Here is a 20,233-nt window from a genome sequence, read left to right on the forward strand (position 1 = left end):
GCGCTGACAATGCCATTATCAGCATGACAATTCCGGTCATCTACATGCTGGAGCACACTATAAACAGTATTCGGAGTCAGGTGGTGGGACAAGTGTAAGGGGAGGAAGTACAGGAGGATTCATATGCGGAAGGGATAACAAGATCTCCAAGGTTCAGACTGTCAGCAGCACCAACGCATCAGGCATGCGACGGTGGGGGAGAGGGATTAATAAGGGCGCATGGTAGCAGCCAAACTGTTGAGGCATGTGTAGGAGCCCAGGAAGAAATGGATGACAAACTGGTGATGGGCATGAAAGACTCAGCAGATGAGGGAGACCTTGATCACATTTCTGTTGTGCGAGGTTGGGGGGGAAGCGGGCAGAGGAAGGAAGCATGATTCTCACCTCGTCGCCAACAACACAGCAAGGACTTGGTCCTCCTGGATGTGCAAGACATATGATGCCTTTTTGCTGCACTACCTACAACATGACCCTCGGATTGTCAGAATTTGAAGTAATGCTGACTACTGGGTTCCCACACTCTTTGATCCCCGATACAAGACAAAATTTGGCGACATAATTCCTGCCATAGAAAAGGACGCACGTATGCATGAGTATCAGCAGAAGCGCCTGTTCCACAATCTTAGATCTGCTTTTCCAATAAACACCCTGGTGCACAGAATGAGTCTCAAAGCTTTGTCATGGCTAGGAGGAAATGGTCTTTTATTTGTTCACATCTGAGCGACCGAGGGCTGGCTGCTGTGCTGAGATGGCATTGAGTAGGGTGTCCCTGCAGAGTTGCAAATTTTGTCATCTACAAAATGAGTGGTAAAAGGCCAGATGCTGGTGAAAAGGGGAACTGATGTGTTGGAAAGGGGAAAAAAGTTTGTGTCTGTGGGGTAGGTGGTAAAGCAACAGTAACATCTGCTGAAGAAAGACCATTTTCCAGCCAAAGTAAGATGTCTACTTCTTTCTGTGGACAATCTGATATGATCTCTTTCTTACGGACACGACCATCTCTACCAAATGTAGATGAGGCACCAAAAGAGCAGGTGCTTGAATGGATCTCAAGTGCTCCATCAAGTGGCCTCTCCTCCACCTTAACTTTAATATCCCAGATACTCCATTCCTCTGTAGTGTCACCCCAATCTCACTTGATTCCTGCCAGCTCTCAAGTCTCAACCCGCCCTGCAGAGTATGGGGTAACAGAGATGGTTGAGTCAGCAGAGCTGTTCAGTCACACTATAACCTGGGAATCAGAGGTCTGCTCCAAAGCTGCAGTGAGTACAGACAAGGAAATGATCTGCACTGATGCCCAGAAGCTTTGTTAGTCAGATCCAGGCCCAGATGAAGAAGGTTCTAAGCAAAATGTAGACCCTCATTGCATAACTAACTCCTCTTGGTGGAGACAATGAGGCACATGCTACATAGTTACATTGTTAGTTACATAGGTTGAAAAAAGACCTAGGTCCATCTAGTTCTAATGAGACTCAGATACCTGATTGGAACGACAACTTTACTATTCGGTCAGGACAGGAAGAGGATGCCTCTGAGGACAAGGGGAGTGAGAACACACAGGGTCATGATGAGGTTGGAGATCCCACTTACTGTTAACCCACAATCAGCCAGTCTACGAGGTCAGCAGAGCAGGTGGAGGAGGATGCTACTGACGATGAGGTTAGGCTGCACCTTCCTGGACAGAGAGAGTACTGGAAGCATGTCAACAGCTGCATCCTCAGCCACAACTCTGCCTCTGAGCAGAGATTGGGGAGGCTCTGCAGGTCGCATGGGCTCTAAGCCTTGCCTAGCCTGGGCCTTTTTTGACATCGCAAAGGATCACCCAACTCATAGCAACTGTAAGATTTGTCACCAATCTGTAAGTAGAGGCCAAAAACTCACTAGTTTAAGTATTTCATCCATGAACTGTCACATTGATATGATGTGATGGGGTGAGGGTGTATTGATGACCTTTATCCACTGTGAATGCAAGATGCCTCTTTGCCGTTCATTGTATGCATTGTTATTCACATGTAAAAGGGTGAGAGTGTATAAATGACCTTTATTCACTGTAAATGCAAAAGGCTTATTTACTGTCTATTGTACTGTATGCATTGTTGCTGACCACCCACAAGGGGCCACTGTTTACATCTGCCTTTGACTGTTTGGTCACTATAGCAAAAGCAAAATGGTCTTCGGCTGTGTACTTGGAGACTGGAGGATGTGCCGTATGTGAGCTGAAGGAAAAGCGAAAGGTGTGCATAACAGAAACGTTTCTGCGGCAGCTCCTTTAGGTGGATTGTGAGGAGACTCGTGTTAGAGTTTGGTGAGGAGGACCATAACGCGTGTGAGCAGCATCCTGTGCCTGAGACCGCTATTCTTCAGTTGCTAGCTATACTGATCACCGTGAGAGGATCTTCAAGTCTGTATTTATGGCAGCTGGACACCAAAGTACCCGAGTACGGTAGGCTGGACCCAGGACTGCATGCACGCAACACTTTGTTTTGGTACCAAAACACATATCTGTTCTGCTTAGGCTGACCATATAGACAATAAGACTTGCTGCCTCTGCTCTGTCAGTTTGTCAGTTACAGTTAAAATCTTAAAGGGACAGCTCCACATGTTTGCATTGAATGTTGCTGTAGAAGATTTCCATGACTGTTAGTGAGCTGGGTGGTTTGCCTTCCCACTGTTATCATCTGCTTTATCTGTGAGGCTTCAGCAAATAAGGGTATTCAGGGGGGTTAATGGGTTTTATCTATGGTTAGGTAGATATGTTGTAAGCTCTTAGGCTGCGCCACTAGTAGGTTGTGTTCGCACACACACACATACACACACACACAACTGTTTAGACAGTCCCTTGTATACTGTCTTTATTTATAACAGGGAAAAGGGAAAGGGGAAACATAAAATGAGGTGTAGCAAACATTGAAATTACTTATTTTACAATTTTTGTCATTTTTTAACAAACAATAGGCTTTAGATATAATTTGAAAGGTAACATTAAAAAAATAAATAAATAAATAAATAAAAATATACAATTCCAGGATTCCTAGCAACTATTACTATGCAAAAGAAACATACTGCAAATATAAGGCAAATTTTGCAAACAGTAAGAAAATTCAAACAACCAATATATGTAGAAAAAACAAAAACAAGAGAACAACATCAAAGGTCGTATATCTTAAGGGTTGGGTTAAATTTAAGAGACCACAGATACCACCTCTCAGCATATCTAGAAAAGTTACCTTCCTTCAGGGCTATGTTGTACTCATATATGTTGTGTAAGGAAACCCTATCAATAACTTCTTGTATTGAGGGGACATCTATTTCCTTCCATTTGGATGCTAGTAAAGATTTAATGACCAAAAGAATATGGCAAGTAATTTGTTTACACTGCTTTTTCAACTCCTCCAAACCAATAGATAGGAGAACAAGCTCAGAGGTCAAATGAATTCTAACTGAGGTCACCGTATATATAAGATGTTCTGTGTATTTCCATAGGGTACCCAACAAAGGACAACTCCAAAAAATATGGAAAAAAGAGCCAGTACAGCCACAACCCCTCCAACAAAGACTTGAATTAGAGGATGAGATGACATTCAATCTCTGAGGCGTATAATACCATCTATTATGTAATTTATAGTGTGTTTCCTGCAAATTAGCACAAGCACAATTCATATATGTGTGTTTCAAGGAAGTTTGCCATCGTTTAAGCGAGAATGAGCAATTGAGATCTCTTTCCCAAGATTTCATATACTGTAATTTTGTCAATTGGAGATCATCATTGAATATTCTGTAAATGTTACTAGTTTTCCAGAAGATCTCATTAGTCAGATTGTGCAAAAGAACATTCAGTAATCTCGGAATCTTGAAGGCAGAAGTTGTTGTATCTGCCAAGAATTCACTTATCCTAACCCATTTCATCTTTTTTGTATCAGGCAGATGGTATACCTCAGCAAGAGCCTCAAATCCTAAAAGAGAATTATTTCTTAATAAATTACACATGTTTAAAATTCCCTTCTTTTTCCAACCATCTAGTTTAATACGTGGGATTAAGGCTGTGTGCACACGTTGCGTTTTTTACCGCGGAAACGCTGCGTTTAGAACCGCAGCGTTTCAGTGGCAAATTGCATGCGTTCAGCTTTCCCAGCAAAGTGTATGAGAAAGCCGAAAAATCAGTGCACACGCTGTGTTTCTAAACGCAGCGTTTTGGATGCCAAAAATCGGTGCGGAAAGAAAAGCAGCATGTCACTTCTTTTGTGCGGTGTAGCTGCGTTCTCTCCCCCATTGAATCAATGATGTGGGGTCAGAACGCAGCTACACCGCAGTGAGCTGCTTTTTTGTTGCGGTCCGCGGGCTTTGTCGGCATGCCAGAACGGAGGCATTTACCTGGAAGTGAGGTCAAGAGGTTTCCTGTTGACCTCACTTCCTGGCACAGTCCTGGAAAGCCCCCGGTGTCGCCAAAGTGCCCGCCCCGACCCCTGACCCCCCTCCCGAAAATCCAACATGGCCGCGCGCACAGTAGCGCACCGGCTGCCCTGCTCCTATGATTTCTGTCGCATGTGCCTTGAGACATGCGACAGAAAAATGCCCCCCAGGCCCTGCTATTCCCCCCGGTATTCCCCCTTACCTGTCCGGTCGCAGCGCTGATCCCCCGCGGCCCCCTCCTCCTTCACAGTGCACGCTGGCCGGTCACATGAGCAGAGCAGCTGACAGCCAGCACTGTGTTCAGTGTGAGCTGTGCTGGCTGCTCGGCACTTTGCAGCTGTGACCTGGGGAGAGTGGGTGCAGATTTTTGGCACCCACTCTCCTCAAATGGAGGGTCTGCCCTCCTAGAAAATGGGGGATACGTTCCCTGAATGTGCCCCCATATTCTAGAAGGTCCAGAGCCGACGTGGGACGTCCAAATGGATTTCTGCGGACCCATTTTTTTCAAATTTTTTGATTAAATTGGAGAACAAGGGAATGATTTGGGGAGTGTTTTTTCTAATAAAAATTTTTTTGTCATTTTTTTTTGCTTTTGTTTACTGTCAATTAGTTATGTCTGGTATCTGATAGACGCCGTGACATCACTAATTGCTGGGCTTGATGCCAGGTGACATTACACATCTGGTATCAACCCCATTTATTACCCCGTTTGCCAACGCACCAGGGCGCGGGATGAGTTGGGGCGAAGCGCCAGGATTGGCACATCTAATGGATGCGCCACTTCTGGGGCGGCTGCGGCCTGCTATTTTTAGACTGGGAAGAGTCCAATAACCATGGCTCTTCCCACCCTGAGAATACCAGACCCCAGCTGTCAGCTTCACCTTGGCTGGTGATCTAATTTGGGGGGACCCCACGTTATTTATTTTTTAATTCTTTATTTATAAATAAAAAAAAAAGCCTGGGGAGCCCTCCAAATTGATCACCAGCCAAGATGAAGCTGCCAGCTGTGGTTTGCAGGCTACAACTGTCTGCTTTACCCTGACTGGCTATCAAAAATAGGGGGGACCCCACGCCATTTTTTTCATTGTTTTTTTTTTTTTTTGGCTAAATACTAAGCTAGGCACCCTTTAGTGCCACATGAAAGGTACTAAAGGTGCCAGCTTAGAATATGCAGGGGGATGGGACGTTATATATATTTGACATCCATTCATCCATTGACGCTTTTTAGGCTGTGTGCCCACAATCAGGGTTTGCAGCGTTATGGGCGCTGAGTGTTTTCCCTGCGTCCATAACGCTGCGTTGTGCAGTAGAAGCACAGTGGAAGGATTTTTGGAGATCACATGCCCACTGTGCTTCTTTTCTCCGCAGCATAAACTGACCGGTGGCGCAGCTTCCCGAGCCTCAGCATGTCAATTTATGCTGCGGAGACGAGAGTGTTCTCTGCAGGTAGCATAGAGCTCCACAGCAGCCTGAACCCAAATCGTGGGCATGGGCAGCTGCAGGAAGGCTGACACTGTGTACTAGACGCCGTGTTGCTGGATCATGGCCACATAGCCTTAGGCCTCTTTCACACGTCAGTGATTCTGGTACGTTTGTGCTTTTTTTTAAACATACCAGAATCACTGACATATGCAGACCCATTATAATGAATGGGTCTGCTCACACATCAGTGATTTTTCACTGCACGTGTCTCCGTGCGGCGTACCCGCGTGTGCGTGATTGCCGCACGGAGACATGTCCATTTTTTTCTGGCATTACTGATGTTCCACGGACCACGCAGTGGTGTGGTCCGTTTAACACGTGCCAGAAAAAAACGTGCATTTAAAATAATAAACATTTTAACTCACCCGGCGTCCAGCGATGTCCTCTGCAGCCCGTGCAGCTTGCTGCTTCTGAGCCAGCTCATTATTTTCGCGCATATTCATGATGCACGACACAGCCGACCCGGAAGCAGCTGCTGCGAGGGTTAGCACCAGCCGGATGCTGCACCGCGGGAGCGATCAGCACCATGGAGAGCGGGAGCGGGCGCAGGTGAGATGATTACTGAGTGCAATCACGGGCCACGGAGAACGGAGCACGGATTGCACTTAGACAACCCACGTGTGCCGTGATTCACGGCACACGGAGGGACATGTGCGTGTTTTACACGCCAGTGAAAAACGTCAGTGTTTTTCACTGACGTGTGAAACGGGCCTAAAAGTGAGAATATTGTTGCTACAGCAACATTTTGGGTGAAGTAGCTGTGGATTCAAAATGCTTAATATACTCCTGAATAAAATCCTTGAGGGGTGCAGATTCCAAAATGGGGTCACTTGTGGGGGTTTTCTGACGTATAGGTACCCAAGGGGCCCTGCTAATGTGACATGGTGCGCGAAGTTTATTTCAACTTTTCCAAAATTCAAATGGTGCTCCTTCCATTCCAAGCCCTCCCATTTATCCAAACAGAATGTGGAGAAGGAAATGACATCACAGGTTTTTTTTTTCCAAAGGTCTGTGTTCAACCAACTTAATTAACACTGACAAGTCTTAAAAAACGCACCTAAAAAAACGCATGAAAAACGCATGAAAACCACATGAAAAACGCATGAAAAACGCATGCGTTTTCGATGCATTTTTCTCAAAAAGCATTGTTTACAATTTTCCCCTCTGCCAGAGGGTGCGTTTTTTTCCGCGCTGAAAAAAAAGCAACGTGTGCACATAGCCTAATAATTCTAATAAATCTAACGAGACCTCTCTAATCTCGCTAAGCACTAGGTACCAGTACACCGCACCGACCAGTTGAGACGCAGGCATTACGTTGGTCTAGCCATTGCAACTTCGGTCAGCCCCCATACCATTATATAGAAGAATATTAAATAGAAAGTGTAGTAGTTAGTGAAGTGTAAAAATGTTTTCTTTGATTGTTTATTGCAACTAAGTAAATCCGTAACCGTCAAGCGTATTGAGCCTGCAGGACTTATTGCATGAACTTTTCCATTTTCCTGAACTTTTATTGACATATGGACCAGTGGACCACAGGACTGGTAGTGGTCAAAAACTTTCTTATATATACACACACACCATACTCACATTATGCATTTCTTCGTTTATTGGTTTTTGTCATTTATTTTTTTTAAGACTTTGTACAATTCTTTATTGTTGCTAATGTTTTATAAGTTTGTGTTTCCAGTCCAGGAGTACTGGATTTAACTAGGGGAAAATGTGGCACTTCAGGGTTCAGTTGCCACAAATATACGTGTACCTGGGGCAGGGAAGGATCTCCACATCAGGTAATCCCACAAACAACACTTCCACTCCAAGCCTGGAGGGGGAGCTCTACAAGCCGAGTTCAGGTGAAGTCCCCTTTAAATCCAAGTTTGGAGGCAGAGTCTGACAGACAGTTGACAGTTGGAGTTGAGCTCGAGCGAGGAGAGCGAATACATCAAAATGGAGAGGGCTATGCTAAGCCCGCACGATTAGCTGTGTGACAGACTGAGGGATCCAGAAGTGAGGCAAAAGAGGAGTTATTGGGGAGGTGGAGCCAGATCGGTTCATCCCCGAGGAACAGCGCTGATTACCATACACTGGCGTCCGAGATTGTGAGGGATCTAATCTGCCCAGCAATAAAGACCGTAGGCCAGGGAGACTCCAGATCTCCTGGCCGCCGCAGCACCTGAAGTCAAAGCCACTGCACAGAGCTTAGGGAACGCAGTGAGTACAGCAGTGCCCCTTAGAGAAGCTCCCGCCGTCTGCCATACAGGTGAAGAGAGAAAGAGAAAGTCAAGGTGTAGCTCCAGGCAGCCTAGGACCAAGGAGAGACACAGCGCAGCAGGCCACACAACTAACCTGGCATAGAGATCCTGAACTGTTCCCAGATTACCCAAAAACTGTCACATCAGAAACTGAACCCCTTTTTATTAACACCTGCAAGTAAAATCTGTTCAGAGTTAATGAAATGTTGTGCCATACTTTATTGCTTTCATCTGAGGAGCCATAGGCTGCTGCACTAAAGTGACAGTCTAGAAGGCTGTGAAGACAAACGGCCATATTTGTGTAAGGCTACAAACACTGACCTGGGATCCTGCTTCACCTTAGGGAAGCGTAAACAACTGGCTGCCTAACCATCACCCCGGAGGTCTGACCTGCAGCCCCAGTAACCATACTAGAGCCGTAGGTGGCGTAACAAAATACTTTTATTTATTATGTTTTTTATTATTATTTATTTAATTTTGTTAAACAAAATTATTATTATTTACTGACTTTCAGCAACCACCAGGGCCACGGGACCGGGCACAGGCCCCTGTGACAATCTCATTATCCAATGCCCGGAACAGAGTACCCCACAGCCCTGGGGCAGGTAATGGACAGGTTCCAAGTCCTGCTGGAAAATAAAAATCCATCTCAAAAAGCTTGTTGGCAGAGGGAAGCATGAATTGCTCTAAAATTTCCTGGTAGATGGCAGTGATGACTTTGGTCTTGAGTAGAGCTACACCAGCAGATGACATGGCTCCCCAAACCATCACTAATTGTGGAGACTTCACACTAGACCTTCAGTAGCTTGGAATGTGGCCTCCACTCTTCCTCCAGACTCTGGGACCTTGATTTTCAAATGAAATGCAAAATTTACTTTAATCTGAAAACAACACTTTGGACCACTGAGCAACAGTCCAGTTCTTTTTCTCTTTTGCCCAGGTAAGGCCCTTTTGACATTGTCTATTGGTCATGAGTGGCTTGACACAAGGAATGCGACAGTTGTAGCCCATGTCCTGGATTCATCTATGGGTTGTGGCTCTTGAAGCACTGACTCCAGCAGCGTCCACTCCTTGTGAATCTCCTTAAATTTTAGAATGGCTTTTTATTAACAATCCTATAAAGGCTGAGGTTATCCCAGTTGCTTGTGCACCTTTTTTTACCACAATTTTTCCTTCCACTCAACTTTCCAATAATATTCTGAAAGTCCAGCTCACCACAACCTGACCTCACCGTTACCCAGACTCTAATGTCGGCCCTGCCCTTGCCGCGAAGCAAACAATGAAGGATATAATCCAGCTGGGTTCTACAATGGTGTTTCTTTATTTGTGCAAGAACAGACAGTGCACAAACTAATGTTTACGCATTTCTGGCTTAACACCCCTAGTCATAACGTTAGACATGTGCCACCTGTTCCCTTAAATACCCCACCTATCAGTATATTTTCAAAATGCCTTCCAAGCTCCCAAGCCGACCAGAAATCATTGATGCATAAGACAGTCCTTTGGAGAAACTTTATCTTCTAACCACAGCTAAAAAAACCTCCTTTTAAGGTAATTTATAACTAAGGATGAGCGATGTTCGAGGTTTGAGGTTCGCCAATTTCATGTTTGAGTGATTTTGGGGGGTATTCAAGTCGTTCAACGAACTCGAACGATTTAGTAAAAGTTCGGTAGTTCGAGTTACGTTCGAGAAAGCTTCGATCAACAAAAAAACGTAGCTAGTTACTAGCTGGCTTTTCACTGTAATAGTGTGAGTCACTGTGATTCATGATATTATCAAAATTCAGCATATAATGTGCGGGGGAGACGCGGATTAGATCCGTGCTGCTGCTGAATGCTGAAAAAAATGGCGAACACGCGTACAGTGGGATGGGCCAGCCTGTCAGCAAATCACAGAGACACACTGCAAAGTGGATTTTTGCCAGACAAGCAAGAGCATGTGTCATAGCCTGTGCATGTCACATGTCTTTGCTCTATAAGATCCGGCCATTTTCCCCGTTGCCGCCATTATCTCTCCGCTCCGCTCCCGCTGCTGTTGCTGTGTGCGCTATAGCCATACAGTGCAATCTACACAGCGCTTTAGGGATTAGGGACTACTTGTAATTTCAGCCCTTTTCAGGGCTGCATTACAGCCGTTCATATGCATGATTGCTAGGCATGTCCGTGCCAACACTGTGCAGGGCTTTAGATAACTGTGTCAGCTCAGGCAATTCCTTGCTGCATTTTTTCATTGGCAGGGATAGAAACTGAGGCTTCTTTTGCTGTCCTGCTACCTACTGCACCTTTGCATTCTACCCACCTGCCCATGTTTGCTATGCTATTTTTTATAGCAAACAGTTCTGACACTTAGTGGTATACAAAAAGTGGCTGGTATACTAACTTAGTCCAGAATCACACTTGCTAGTGCCTCGCGTGTAACTCGCGCGAGTCTCTCATGGTAGAACCCGTCATGGATACACACTCACCTGAACGGAGCATCTCAGCTGTATAGAAATACATGCAACCGACCTGCTCCTGTCAGGAGAGTGTGTGGCCATGCCAGGTGATGCAATGAGAGACTCGCACGAGTTACACGCGAGGCCCTAGCAAGTGTGATTCTGGCCTTAGTGTCCCACTGGTGCCAAGCAAGGTACAGCACATGTGCATTCTATCCTCCTGCGCATTTTTGCTACACTATTTTTATAGCAAAAACTGCTGTCAGTTTTAGGGCCATAGTTGCATTGTCTGTGAAAGTCAGTGTTCGTTCTTCAGCTGTCAATAAAGCTAGACCACATCTGCAATCTACACCACCTCTCCCTTTTTGCTACGACATTTTAAGTGCCCAATCTGGTCACAAACTAAATGAGTATCAAAAGGACAGATGCTGGTGGATAGGGGAACCGTCGTGTTGGAAAAGGAAAAAATGTTTGTGTCCGTGGGGAAGGTGGGAAAGCTACAGTAACATCTGCTGAAGAAAGGCCATCTTCAAGCAAAAGTAAGATGTCTACTACTTTCCGTGGATAATCTGATGTGCTCCTTTTTTTATGGAATTGAACAACTGTAACAAAAGGTAAATGATGCACAAAAAAAGAACATGCTTGAATGGATCTTAAGTGCTCCAACAAGTGGCCTCTACCTCTACTTCCACTTCCACATCCAAAAAACAACAGTTCTCTGAGTTGTCACCCCAATCGCACTTGCTTTCTTCCAGCTCTCAAGTCTCCACCCGCCCTGCAAAGTATAGTGTAACAGAGATGGCTGAGTCTGCATAGCTGTTCAGTCACACTATAGCCTGGGAATCAGAGGTCTGCTCCAAAGCTACAGTGAGTACAGACCAGGAAATGGTCTGCAGTGATGCCCAGAAGCTTTGTGACTCAGATTAAGGCTCTTATGACCAAGTTTCTGAGCATAATGTAGACCCTCATTCCCAAACTGTAAAACCTCTTGGTGGAGACAATGAGGAACATACTGATGATGATGAGACTCAGATACCTGATTGGAATGACAACTTAAGTATTCAGTCAGGGCAGGAAGAAGTTAGGTCTGAGGGTGAGGGGAGTGCAAACAACGCTTGATGATGAAGTTCTAGATCCCACTTACTGTCAACTTACAGTCAGGCACTCGAGGAGGTCAGCAGAGGCGGTGGAGGAAGATAAGACTGACGACAAGGTTAGCTTGTGCCTTCCTGGACAAAGACGGAGTACTGGAAGCACGTCAACAACTGAATCCTCAGCCACCACTCTTCCTCTGAGCACAAGTCGGGGTGGCTCTGCAGGTCGAATGGGCTCTAATAGTTGTATTGCCTTGTCCTTTTTTGACATCGCAAAGAATCACCCAACTCATGTGATCTGTAGGCTTTGTCGTCAATCTGTAAATAAACTGACTAGTTTGACTACTTCATCCATGAACCGTCACATGAATAACAAGCATAAGTCCCAGTGGGAAGCTCACTGTGCTACAATGCGGCCTATCGGAGCAGCCCAACCACCGTCTGCCCCTTCAAGTGCATCTGCGCGCTCTTCTTCCTTTATGACTGTGGGGACAGCTGTCACACATGTTTTCCTATGCAGACCTTCCCCCTGTTTAACCGCAACAGGCAGTTTGCTTGGCAGGTCATCAGTTGTTTTGGGAGGGGAAACATCTTCTGTTGTAGAGTTCTCTCAGACATCGAGAGTACCAACTTTAGATGAAGGCAATATCATGTCTCCGCCTGCACTTTCCTCAAAGACCAGCAGTTTTCCAGGGACACCCTACTCCACACCGTCTCCGCATAGCAGCCCGATCTCGGTCCCTCAGATGTGGACATTTAAAATGCCATTTCCTCCGAGCCATGACAAAGCTAAAGAGGTTGACTTTCACCCTCTGCAAGCTGTTGGCTACAGAAATGCTGCCTTTCTGCCTGGTGGACACAGAGGATTTTCGAGACCTTATGTCCGTCACAGTGCCCCAGTACCAGATGCCCAGTCGCCACTACTTCTCCAAGAAAGATGTGCCTGCGCTACACTAGCATGTCGCACACAACATCACCGCTTCCTTGAGAAACTCTGTGTGTGAACGGGTGCATTTCACCACCGGTACTTGGACCAGTAAGCATGGACAGGGGCGTTACATGTCACTGACTGGGCACTGGGTAACTATGGTGCGAGATGGAGAAGGGTCTGCTGTACAAGTCTTGCCATCCCCACGACTTGAGCGTCAATCCTCTGTATGGCGAAGTTCCTCCACTGCTTCTGCTTACTCAACCACTTCTGGGTCCTCCACCTCCGCCCCAAGCCTGCCTGGTCAGGCCACCTGCGTTGTAACTGCGCACAAGGAATCCTGCACACCTCCTTACTATTCTGGCAGCAGAGCTCAACGCCATCAGGCGGTCTTTTTGTTGAAATGTCTAGGAAATAAGAGTCACACAGCTGAGGAGTTGTGGTCAGCTCTGGAGACCGAGTTTAATAAATGGTTGTCTTCACTCAACCTGCAGCCAGGGAAAGCCGTGTGCGACAATGCTGCAAACCTGGGTGCGGCCCTTCCATGGCAAAGTGACACACGTGCCTTGTATGGCTCACGTGTTGAACCTTGTTTTCCATCAATTTTTAACCAACTATCCCGGCCTAGATGGGCTTCTGCAGAGGGCACGGTCACTCTCTGCTCACTTCTGCCGTTCAATCGGCACAGCTGACCAACTTGCATCGCTCCAGAAAACTTTCGGCCTGCCGGTTCAGCGCCTGAAATGCGATGTGCCGACACGCTGAAATTCGACTCTCCATATGTTGCAGCGACTGTTGCAGCACCGCTGAGCCCTGGTGCAATACATTATGACGAATAGCCTGGGCCAACAAGATTCAGAGGTGGGGCAGATCCCATTGCTGGAGTGGTCTCAGATCAAGGACCTATGCACCCTTCTGCACAGTTTCGACATGGCAACAAATATGTTTAGCACTGACAATGCCATTATCAGCATGACAATTCCAGTCATTTACATGCTGGAGCACACGCTAAACACCAGAGTCAGGGGGTGGGACAAGAGGAAGGGGAGGAAGTACAGGAGGATTCATATGTGGAAGTGCTAACAAGATCTGCAAGGTCTAGACGTTCTGCATCACGAAGGCGGCAGGCATGGGACGGTGGGGGAGAGGGATTAACAAGGGCGCATGGTAGCAGCCAAACTGTTGAGGAAGGTGCATGTGCCCAGGAAGAAATGGAGGACGAACTGGCAATGGGCATGGAAGACTCAGCAGATGAGGGAGACCTTGGTCAAATTTCCGTTGTTCGAGGTTGGGGGGAGATGTCAGAGGAAGAAAACACGGTTAGCACATCGCCGCCACAAACACAGCAAGGTGTTCTCCTTGATGTGCAAGACATATGAGCGCTGTTTTGCTGCACTACCTACAACAAGACCCTCAGATTGTCCGAATTAGAAGTAATGATGACTACTGGGTTGCCACACTCTTAGATCCCCTGTACAAGTCCAGATTTGGCGAAATAATTCCAGCCATAGAAAGGGACGCAAGTATGCAGGAGTATAAGCAGAAGCTGTTACGCAATCTTCGCTCGGCTTTTCCACCAAACACCAGTGGTGCACAGAGTGAATCTCCCAGTTGTAACTTGACAAACATGGGACTGAATCGTGATCATCAGTCAAACTGTACCAGCAACACCATATCTGGTGGTACCAGAAATTTTATGAATAGTTTCATAATTTTTGTAGACCATCCAATGCAAGGCCACAAGAGACAAGAAGTCTGACACATAGTCAACGGCTGGAGAGGATGATACAGTAGTATCTCCAAATGAACATCGATGCCATGACTGTGCAACTGGAGACTTGCTCCTTTTGGGCTTCCAATCTTGAAAAATGGCCTGAACTCGCCACTTATGCCTTGGATATCTTGTCATGTCCCGCAGCGAGCGTTGTATCTGAATGTGTCTTTAGTGTTGCTGGGTGTGTGCTGACAGATAAGTGCACGCGTCTGTCCAGTGACAATGTGCACAGACTAACGATCATCAAGATGAACAAGTCATGGATCAGCAAGGACTTTGCTACCCCTGTGTCATCCTGGGGAGAGTAAAGGCTGGCGTGTTTTTGACTGTACTTGATGCAAATCAAAACATCCAGTTTACAACTGGGGCACAAGTGATACCACTGAAGTGGTGTCTGTGTGGCCCAATTTTTGGAAAAAAGGGAGACTCTGCTTGGAGTCACCTTGCTGTGTTTTACATGATTTTAGAAGGGCATAACATGCCTATATCTATGTCTCCTCCTCTTTTTACTCGTCCAGCTCTTTTTTTTCTCGCATGAGTATATGTCCTTGTCACTTTCCCATGTGTTTGTTGTGTTTTGGGAGTTGTTTTTCACCTTTTGGACACCTTTGATGGTGTTTTCTATGTGTTTTTATGTGTTTGCCTCCCATTGTTTTCAATGGGGTTCGAGTGGGTCGTCGAACGTTCGGCAGCAGCAGCTGCAAAACTACAAGGCTCAGCATACTCCATCCAGGACTGTATGCAGAAGTGTTTTCCCCCCCAAAAAAATACGTGGACTTCGCCATGATTTGTATGCTAGCAATGTACAGCAGGCAGCTACGGGATGCCCCCAATCCCAGCTGCCTTTTTGTAGCCGGCTGGGAACCAAAAATATAGAGAAGCCCTTTTTTTTAATTATTTCATGAATTTCATGAAATAATTTTAAAAAAAAATTACGTGGGCTTCGCCCAATTTTTGTGTCCAGCCAGGTACAACTAGGCACCTGGGGATTGGAATCTGCAGCGCAATGTGCCTAAGCTTTCTGGGCACCCCTGCTGCAAATTGCAGTCTGCAGCCACCCCAGAAAATGGCGCTTTCATAGAAGCGCCATCTTCTGGCGCTGTATCCAACTCCACCAGCTGCCCTGGTGACGGGTGGCTCGCTGGGTAATAATGGGGTTAGGGATAGCTGTTGTGAATGTTAGTTATGTCTTGGCTGCTGGGAGGCTCCCTCTGGTGGCCAGGAAGGGTTTGGACAGAGACCAGGTGGGTTGTGCAGTGGGTGTTTCCTTTCCTAATTCTCTGCTTATTTAAGTCCTGGTCTGATTGCAGGCTGTTGCCGGATGTCAGTTGTACTTTGTATTTTCAGCCTGCTTAATCCTGCTCTACACCACATCTTCCCCAGATAAGTGTTTGCTCTTTATTTATTGTCTGTTCTTTTGTTTATCTGGGTTTGTCATTTGTTGTGGTTGGTTTCAGTTTATTTGCTTCCAGGGATTTTCCCCCTCAGTGGATTGTGGAGGAACTCCCTGCAGTTTTGTGTGGAGTATAGCTCCTTTGGGTCCATGTGTTTATGGCTTGTTGAATTTGTTATAATTCTTGTTTTCTGTTCATTGGTATGACAAGGGCACCTGGTATAGGACGGAGTTCAGATCCAGTGATCTGAGGGCCTTTTTGTACTATCAGGAAGTTGGTATTTTGTAGGGTTTTTCTCTGGCTACCATCAGTTCCTTTCCTGTACTTTCCTATTTTAGTCAGCGGGGGCCTCACCTTTTGCTTATCCTGTCATCTACCTGTGTATTGTGTTTTTCCTATATCACCGCAGTCTTTGAATGTGGGGGGCTTGCTATTCTTGTCTATTTTCTGAGGCAGAGAGTTATTCATCTTTCCTACCTTTAGGATAGTTAGTTCTCCGGCTGGGTTAGCAGTGCACAGGATGTTAGTTCACCCCTCGGCTACTTCTAGTTGTGTTGGTTAGTAGGGGATGGCAGCCAGATTAGTTGCCAATGCTCTTGTCACCTTTTTTGCCAATGATTTGTGGTGGTCTTCCATGGTTCCGGATCATAACAGATAGCTGTATATTATCAACTGGCCCTAAGCCCAAAATCCATGGTGTCACTCCAATATTAGACATGGCCACCATGAATTTCTAGTACAGATAAAAAAAACACAACACACAGAAAATTATTTTTAATAGAAAAAAAAACCAACACAATTAGTGACTCCATTGAAATAAAGAACCCCCTCCACAGTAATCCTAGATCAAGGGTCCCGCACCGTCCAATTCGGATCCAATATCATCTGATCAGTTTGCTGGAAGGCAAAGCGATCAGATGATGTGTCAGGTTCAAGGGCCTTAATCACATGACATAGAAGTTGATTGTAGAAACGACTTTTATACAATCAGCTGATGCATCAGTGCAAAAAAAACCCTAAAAAACCCCCACTTCTGGGAAGACTCCTGTCCAACAGCATCAGCTGATAGTTTAGCCGGCCCCGCTGCTCGACTTATAGTGTCAGCTGATTCCGCTAGGTGACCGCATCAGCTGATCATCGCCAGGTCTGAGAGAAGAGAGAGAAGAGAGAGAGAAGAGAGAGAGAGAGAAGAGAGAGAGGAGAGAGAGAGGAGAGAGAGAAGAGAGAGAGAAGAGAGAGAGAAGAGAGAGAGAAGAGAGAGAGAGGAGAGAGAGAGAGGAGAGAGAGAGGAGAGAGAGAGACTAGAGAGAGAGGAGAGCAATGCAGCCTTATTCCGTGAACTGCTCCTATTTTATAGGTGTGTCCCGCAGCTCACAGCTGATGTCTGGCTACTCCCCTCAGTGCATAATTAAATTAAATTATAATTATAAATAAATAATTACAATTTAAAATTAAAAATAAATTAAAATTAAATTCTTTACTGGGACGGCCGGGACTCAAACTCGGGAACTAATTCTCCTTGAGCAGCAGCTCTGTCCATTGAGCCACTGCCTCTCATGGAAAACATAGGAAGATTTGGTAATCTTGACCTCTGTATTGCAGTAGAGAATCCAGAAGCAGATTGTTCAGTTGCAAGGATGGATGGATGGATGGTGAAAGGAGGAAACACTGGCACCATTCAGCGAGCTAACCGCTCAATCTTCCTGTTTCAGGTTTATACACACATTAGATGGCTTGTAAATTTCCTTGCATTTTGGCCATGGTGCACATTCCAATGAAGGTCCTCGCCATTCCCCCTGACCTGATGGTCGAATAAAACAGCTTTTTTTACCACATTATTGGTTAGTGCCTTCAGTCTCTTTTCACATGGACTGGATGGATGGATGGATGTATGGATGGATGGAGGAATGGATGGATGGATGGATGGACAGGCAGATGGATGGGTGAGTGGAGGGATGGATGGATGAATGGATGGGCGGATGGATGGATGAATGGATGGGTGGATGGATGGATGGATGAATGGATGGGTGGATGGATGGATGGATGGATGGGCGGATGGATGGATGGGCGGATGGATGGATGGATGGATGAGCGGATGGATGGATGGATAGATGGGCAGATGGATGGATGGGCGGATGGATGGATGGTCGGATGGATGGTTGGATGGGTGAATGGATGGGCGGATGGGTGGATGGATGGGCGGATGGGAGGATGGATGGGCAAACACCGGCACTACCGCACTCATCACCACACACAAGCAGGCACTGGAGCACTTATCCTCGCACACACGCAGGCACTACAACCCCCATCATCACCGCACGCACGCAGGCACTACAACCCCATCATCACTTCACACGCAGGCATTACCTCGGTGACGTCCCCGCTGACAGCACAGCTCACTTCATTGCTTCGTGGATCTGACACAGAGCGCTCGATGCGTCGCGGGACCTCTGTGGATTACGCTGAACCTGGAGGGGTATTTGGGGATTTTAATAAAATGGTGAAAGAGGGTGTTTTTTGTCTTTTATTCCAAAGAAAGGATTTTTTGTTGTGTCTGTTTATTTACTTTCACTTACATGTTAATCATGGAAGGTATCTCGGGGAGACAACTGCCATTATTAACCCCGTTATTACCCCGATTGCTACCGCACCAGGGCAATTTGGGATGAGCGAAGTAGAGTCCCAGGACTGTCACATCTAATGGATGCGGCAATTCCGGGTGGCTGCTGGGTGATATTGTTAGAGTGGTGGGCTCCCCATAACGTGGCGCTCCCCATCCTGACAATACCAGCCCCCAGCCATGTGGCTTTATCCTGGCTAGTATCAAAATTGGGGGTAACCGCATTAAATTGGGGGTAACCGCATTTTTTTTTTATTTTTTTATTTATTTTACTGCACGATATAGACCCGCCCGCCGGCGGCTGTGATTGGTTGCAGTGAGACAGCTGTCACTCATCGTGGAGGCGTGTCTTACTGCAACCAATCATGGGCGCCGGTGGCCGGGGAACGCAGGGAATACCTGATTGAATAATGCAGCGGCAGCAATTTTCAAAAGAGGAAAAGCCGCCAGAGCTTTGTGACAGCCGTGCGCGTCGCGTCCATGATCGGTGAGTAGGAAAGAGAGAGGGATTGTGCTGGGAACGCAAGACTTATGCAGATACGCAATGTGCGCACATACTTACTGTGAAAAGCCATGCTTTTGATGATCGAACCATTCTCGAATGGTAACTCAACTGCCGAGCTTTAAGCAAATCGTTCGAGTTCGTCGAACGACTCAAACACCGCCCAAAATCACTCGATTTTGAAATTGGCGAACCTTTCGACTTGAGCATCGCTCAACTCTAGTCTTAAATCCAGTGTTTCTTGAGATCGTGGAGATTCTTCACTTATTGCAGAATGCACTGGGAATATGCAATTATCTTAACAAGATTCCTCCCCTGGAATTACTTCTTACATGACTCCTCCCCTAGTTCATTCAGGTGTTCAGTGCGGGACACAACAGCACACACGGATAGCAGTGCACAAAAATGCATGCACCTCAGCAGACAATGGTATTACCAGTAATCGTTCAGTGTGTGGTTCAGTGTCTTTAGTCCATCAAGTGATGCCTGTTGTTGTCGTCATTCTGAAATCTTTCTTGTGGAGGTGGACACTAATAAGAAATCTTGATATCTGATTTCAGGTGCTGGGCTCTATGTCCATTGCCTGCTGAAATCGCTCACCTCACTGCGGTGCTTGAACCTCCTGCCTGTGGGTGTACAGCATCGATGGATGATGCATGCACAGTATCATGCTATGAACAGGCAGGCCTCCAACCTAGCGCTTGACGTCAGCTATTAATTAACATAGGGAAGAAGGAAGCTGTTATGGATCCAAATGACCTGCGAAGGAAGACTTTTGGTTGGTGCTTTGTGGAGTACAAAGCAAATAATTTATAAAATTGTGGATTTCTTCAGAATAATGCAACGGAGAGCAACAAGAAATGTATCAAATTGGATTTGAATTCTATTCAAAAAAGTTTGTTTTCTCTAGAAAACTTATTTTTTGTCATTTGCTCTGTGCAATGTCAGTAAAATGAAGGCTAGTTGCCCGACGTTTCGTTGAACCATAGAGAGCCAGGAAAAGATTAGAAGAAAATAATCAAAGTATCTCTCCTCTCTCAATGCCACTGCTACCTGCTGTGGTCCTCCCTTCTACTTAGAGGGTGAAAAAAAAAAATTTCTAAACCAACACCCCTAGATATCAATAACAGAATTTCTCTACATTACCTCCAATGCCCATTGTTGTGGCATCAAGGTGGGCCGGCGTTTGTATGGGTGGAGGACCTTCTTCATCTTCAAATTCTTCTAAACTCCAGGAAGTGCATGGTTCCACAACCTCCCAATTTGTGTATCCTAAGACAAAATTTGGGAAATATTGTAATGAAGATACTGTTACTATTTGCATTTCCTTTTTCATTTTATTCATCCA

General features: G+C 46.0%; 1 protein-coding gene across 1 annotated transcript in view; it reads right to left on the reverse strand.

Moving 5' to 3' along the window:
- The window catches only part of LOC142302168 (uncharacterized), a 552,463-nt gene that overhangs the window by 160,639 nt on the left and 371,591 nt on the right, over window positions 1-20,233 (reverse strand). The window contains exon 15 of the mRNA XM_075343251.1: window positions 20,032-20,157. Within this exon, the coding sequence (XP_075199366.1) occupies window positions 20,032-20,157 (126 nt within the window). The remainder of the gene's footprint in view (window positions 1-20,031; window positions 20,158-20,233) is intronic.

Source organism: Anomaloglossus baeobatrachus, chromosome 4 (assembly GCF_048569485.1).
Source record: "Anomaloglossus baeobatrachus isolate aAnoBae1 chromosome 4, aAnoBae1.hap1, whole genome shotgun sequence".
Classification (NCBI taxonomy): Eukaryota; Metazoa; Chordata; class Amphibia; order Anura; family Aromobatidae; genus Anomaloglossus; species Anomaloglossus baeobatrachus.